At 35.5% G+C, this 5,516-nt stretch overlaps 1 protein-coding gene across 4 annotated transcripts in view; it reads left to right on the top strand.

Annotated features, from left to right (window-relative positions):
• Positions 1-2,523: 2,523 nt before the first annotated feature.
• The window catches only part of dhdds (dehydrodolichyl diphosphate synthase), a 12,706-nt gene continuing 9,713 nt past the window's right edge, over positions 2,524-5,516 (top strand). The window contains exons 1-4 of one of the 4 annotated variants that reach the window (XM_050047085.1): positions 2,524-2,577; positions 2,958-3,038; positions 4,646-4,762; positions 4,865-5,007. In XM_050047085.1, the coding sequence (XP_049903042.1) occupies positions 2,976-3,038; positions 4,646-4,762; positions 4,865-5,007 (323 nt within the window). In that variant the 5' untranslated portion in view covers positions 2,524-2,577; positions 2,958-2,975. Of the gene's footprint in view, positions 2,711-2,957; positions 3,039-4,645; positions 4,763-4,864; positions 5,008-5,516 lie in introns of all 4 variants that reach the window. The other 3 variants (XM_050047084.1, XM_050047087.1, XM_050047086.1) reach the window with 3 other exon arrangements.

Genomic DNA, 5,516 nt, shown 5'->3' on the forward strand with positions numbered 1-5,516 from the left:
TCTTTGCCATTAGAAAGTGCAAAGGAACTGTTGATGAACTTGCTGTCACACCCCAGAGGCGGAAGGCGGAACTGCACTGCAGATATGCAAATAAAGGCCAGTGTACCAAGTGTGTGCAAAATCTAAAGACATTGTGAAGTTCATATTCATATGCATAACTTCATATAAAATATATTACGACAAACAGTAAAATAATAAAGTACATCTTGAAACTTTAGTTTACCAAACCGTCACTTTCCTTATGTATGTTGACCTCATATTTATCATATTTGCTAAATGACAACTCAAAACATATCTTTTTTAACAAAGTCTATAACTAGCAGTTATCTGTTTTAATATTCCCAATATGTTTGTATATATGTATTTTTTATTGTTGGATTAATTATTGATAGATAAATGTATTTATTCTTCTCTTTTCTCCTTGAATGAGTGTTGTATAATTGCATGGTTTTATTTCTTTGTTGTTTGTCTCTGTCATCTGAATTGTACTTTGTGCTGCATTTTGTGCATGAAAGGTACTATATAAATAAAGCTCATTCATTCATTTATTCATATTTGGCACAAATAATTATTGTTTTTTTCCTGTTTCCTTCTCTTTCTTTCAGAACTGTGTTTCCTAATTACTTCATTGTTCTTTCTTTATTTGAAAATAAATGAATACATTTTAGTTGCTGTTTTATTTCTCTTATTTGACATGATTTTTGAAGAGCCTTTGTCAGCTCATTAAAAATATCTCACCAGCACAGTCATTTTGTAATCCTTTATTGTATTGTGTGTGTATGTGTGTGTATGTGTATGTGTGTGTGTGTGTGTGTGTGTGTGTGTGTGTGTGTGTGTGTGTGTGTGTTTTCTTATCTGTGCAAATAAATAGACAAAGAAAACCAAAACAAATTTGTTTTTGACATCCATAGGTGATGGATGTCTTAGCTCTTCATATTTATCCAACAGAGCCTTCACTGTCTCCAGTTTCTTCAAAGTTCTATAATATGTCTCCATCCTTTTCTTCGTCTAAATGCTGTCGTAATGTTACATTATCCTAAAACACAACCTCTTTTTATTGTTATGCTGATGGAACTCATATTATTCTTCCCCTAGGGCTTAATAATCACAAGAAACCAATCAATACCAGTCACTTTCTTCAGAACATCAAATCTTGGATAGTGGAGGACTTTATTCATCTTAACAGAAATATCTGAAATTATACTTGGACCACAACAATGAAACTCCCTTTTGCTAATGTGAGTGTGATGTTCACTTTTGTGAAATCACATGCAAAAAAAATAGGTAATAACATTAAAAATAAATGCAATAAACTATGTTATTGTAAAAAGAAGATGAGTGAAATAGCATTCCCAGATAATAAACTGAGTTTTCAAAATGTTATCAGCTGATTAGTTTCTTGATTTTATTGGCCTATAGAAAAAAGAAGGGAAAAATCAGTTGAAATTATTATGCATCCCATGTCTTGGCTACTATTAGGCTACTATTTCTGAATTTTTGAACACTTTGGGCCATCCTACACTGTTTGTTTAATACTTACACTTAAGTTGTCTGCACACATTATTTTTCTATACACCCATTTAAACTTCATGAAATGAGAACCATCTTAGTATTTTAAAAAGTAGGCTACATAACTAGAGTATAAATACAGGCTAATACATAAGAGTAGACAGTCTTGGAAAGTAGCTAAGCACATTTACTCAGGTACTGTAGCCTATATAGCACGGGTGTACATATATATATATATATATATGTATATATATATAAGCGTGAGTGTACTTTATACTTTAACTTCAATACATTTCAGAAGAAAAAATACTGTAGGCCACCTTTTTATCTTGACAGGTAGGCCTATGGTTGCTAGTTTACTCGTTTAAAATTGCAAAATAAAACATAAAATCCCTGATATGATTCCTTTCATGATTTGTTGTTATAGATGAAACCCCCCAGCAGGGTAAAAAGTAACTAAAATGACCTCAATCTCAGCTATCTTACAGCAAAATTACACTTGCACATTAATGCATCAATAGCTCAATAACAAGAACGCATAGCCCATTAATATAACAACAACAGGACCAGTTTTTCTGCCTTGTGGGTAATTTTATTTAGGATACTTTAAGTACAGTTTGTTGACAATACTTCTGGGGGCTTCTTTATGATATCTAAGTAAGATTTTTTTAAATTAAGATGTTGAATTCGGGACTTTTACTTGTGGTGTAGCCTTGCTTTCATAAATATTTTATTCATTTATTTATTTAGCCTACTTATTTATTTTTACATTGTGGTATTTTCTTCTTTACTGAGATATTTTGCTTTTATAAAGACAAATGCTTTTAGCAGAGCATTTTATAATATCAAGACGCTCACAGTTTTAATTAAATGACTATAAGTGTCATTTTTAATCGAATAACCGAATAAAAATCTATCTTTGACACCAGGGTGGACGTTGCGTTCAGGTTCATCTCGTGAAGGTTCCATCCACATGATTTTAAACTCTACCAACGTCTGACAGGAAGTCGTCACGGCGCCCTTACGTCACTTTACTCCAATGCGGAAGTGGTCGTCATCGTAAAAGCTGTGAGTTGGAAGGTCTGTGAGATGAGCTAAAATTACTGTAATTTAGACAGTAGAACAATGTGTGCTTCTATAGTTTGAATGAATGAAGCGGTTTCCATTACGAGTGGCTGTTTTCTGGACGGTGTGTGACTCGGTTTGTGCTTTAACAGCCTCACAGCAGTTGAGTTCATTGCATGTCTCGTGAGCCAGCCTGGCAGTTAACGGATAAATCAATCTCTGGCTGCATGTAAAATTAAACATATGAGAGAATGACGCGTCAGTAGGACATTATAGATAATCTTATCGTCGTATAAACAGTCACTTGGTCAATTTTTTTCTTGTGGTTACAAGGTTGATATCCATAAACCTTTTTAAAAAACATTTTAATCGACTATTTTTAGACCGTTTGAAGCCCCAAAATGTCGTGGATACGGGAAGGTGAATTAAACCTGCTTGAAAAGATTTCAGCCAATATCCTGAAGGTAAGACTAAGTCTTTTTATTCAGATGTACCTCTTTGCATGTACGTCTCTCATTTTTTTCCTTACAAGAAATACCTAGAGATGATTTAAAAACCCAGAGGCTCATTAGACAATGTTAACCGCAGTTCTGAATGTACCTGTATTTCCAGAATCCTCAGACTTTTCTAACCATACAGATGACGAAATAATCATTGGACTGTATAATAAAAAAGATTCTCAACTAATGTCTCAAGTTGTGCCACTGCTTTCCAAACTCGAGCAAAGGTAACAGCTGATGATTAAAGGGGAACTACGGCCATTTTCAAAATCCATACATGTTATTACTATGGTCAAAAATAGTCCAAAAAATATGAGTAAAGATGAACAACGCCCTCCCAAATCCAAGTGCTAAATCTCAAATTTGTGATGTCATAGGAGCTGCTCCAAAGACAGTGCATTGGGAAAGATGTTCTAGATGACACCGAGAGCACCCAGGACGATGTTTTGAGTATATGGGTACATTTTCTGATTCAGAGCTGAGAACACAATGATAAAATAAAGATCATTTTGGTATAAAACAATAAACACAATTCTGTGGATCCACAAAATCATTCTCCCATTTATTGTCTGTGTAGCAGCTCCAGACTTTATATCCTATGGCATCACAAGTTTGAGACTGACTTCTCTCGTTTCTGGCTTTGAGAGAGAGTAGCTCACAAATATTCACAAATACTGATTGCACTTTAACTAAGCCATGGAAATAAGATATTCGTATTTCTAATTTAGTTGTTGTCCCCCTTTAAATTTCCTAGCTCAATCTGTATGACCCGAAACAAAAGTTAGTTAAGTAGGGGTCCCATTGTATTATTTTATATTTTAATATTAAGTCTTGTTTTACACTAAACAAGTAAACAAGATGTCATTTGTGGCATTTTTTATGATGCAGATTGAATATTTTTCATCCAAATGAACAAAAATGTCTTTGAGTATTCTGGAGTATTCTGCCTCCATGGCAGTGTTGTTCAAGAGTATCTTCTGGGTATTCAAAGATTGCCAGTTCGTTAGTTTTCCAAAATATGGATGCTTAGCTCTGGGACTTTAATGTAATGGTTATTTATGAGAGGCACGAAGTGGCTAGGTGCTACTTTGTGTCACCCAAAAGCAATCAGCACTACCGAAGGGTTGTAAGAAGGGTTTTTATATAGGGCAAAATGTCTGTAACAATTTCCCAGAGCCCAAGTTGATGTCTTTAAATGGTTTGTTTTGTACATAAAACCTGTTCTATGCGGTCACTTTGAAAATCCAGTCACATTTTCTACAGCTTTAAGCTGCATCTCACAGTCTTCATCAGCTGATGGAGGCTGCTCATACATCATACACTGATGAAGACTGTGAGATTCAGTTTAAAGGCTCTGTAAAAAGCTTGCAAATGGACCTTAAGTCAACACTGCTATTTCAAAGGTTATGAATGAAACTTAAAAGACAAGGACATCTTCACAGTTTAGAAGCTAGAACCAGAGAATAATTGGCATCTTTTTCGCGATAGTTTCCTGTTGATAGACTAATCCTTTTAGCTGAATCTGTCAGTATAACCCAAATGACTCTCCTGATCTGCGTTGTGTCTCCCAGGCTGGACCCATGCCTAAACATGTGGCCTTCATCATGGATGGTAACCGTCGCTTTGCCCGTAAGAAAAACATGGAGCGCCAGGAAGGACACATGCAGGGCTTCAACAAGCTGGCAGAGGTGAGGCTGCTTCAGGATTCAAGCTTGTCTTCTCAAACACGTCACTTGGCCACAAAATAAGGTTGCTCATGTATGTCTAACCTCTTGTCCCTTCCACGCCAGACATTACGCTGGTGTAAGCATCTGAACATCCAAGAGGTGACAGTGTACGCCTTCAGTATTGAGAACTTCAAGCGCACTAAAAACGAGGTGGATGGGCTGATGGACCTGGCCAAGCAGAAGTTTGAAAAGCTGTTGGAGGAAAGGTAAGTTTCCAGTTGAGGATTTAAAATAGCTTTTCACTTTGCTGTTGCTCGTCACATTTCATACATCATATGATTCACAGCTTCCTTAAAGTCGAGAGGAACCAAATACAGTGACTGCTGTGTAGTTAAAGTAGGTTATGTGTCTTTAGAAGACTGAAACACACATGTTTCAGTTTCAGACTTTGGGCTTCATATGGGTTGCAAATAGCCAGTAACTTGTCAAACCACCTGTTAAATGCTTGAAAAAGTCTGAGGCATTCAAGGGTGATTACTTAAAAAGCCTCAAATATCTAATGGCTCTTTAGTTATAGAAGCAGTTAATAACACACCTACAGTGGTGTGAAAAAGTGTTTGCCCCCTTCCTGATTTCTTACTTTTTTGCATGTTTTCCGCACTTAAATGTTTCAGATCATCAAACAAATTTAAACATTAGTCAAAGATAACACAAGCAAACAGAAAATGCAGTTTTTAAATGAAGGGTTTTATTAATGAGGAAGAAAAAAATCCAA

This window comes from Epinephelus moara, chromosome 6, assembly GCF_006386435.1.
Source record: "Epinephelus moara isolate mb chromosome 6, YSFRI_EMoa_1.0, whole genome shotgun sequence".
Taxonomy (NCBI): Eukaryota; Metazoa; Chordata; class Actinopteri; order Perciformes; family Serranidae; genus Epinephelus; species Epinephelus moara.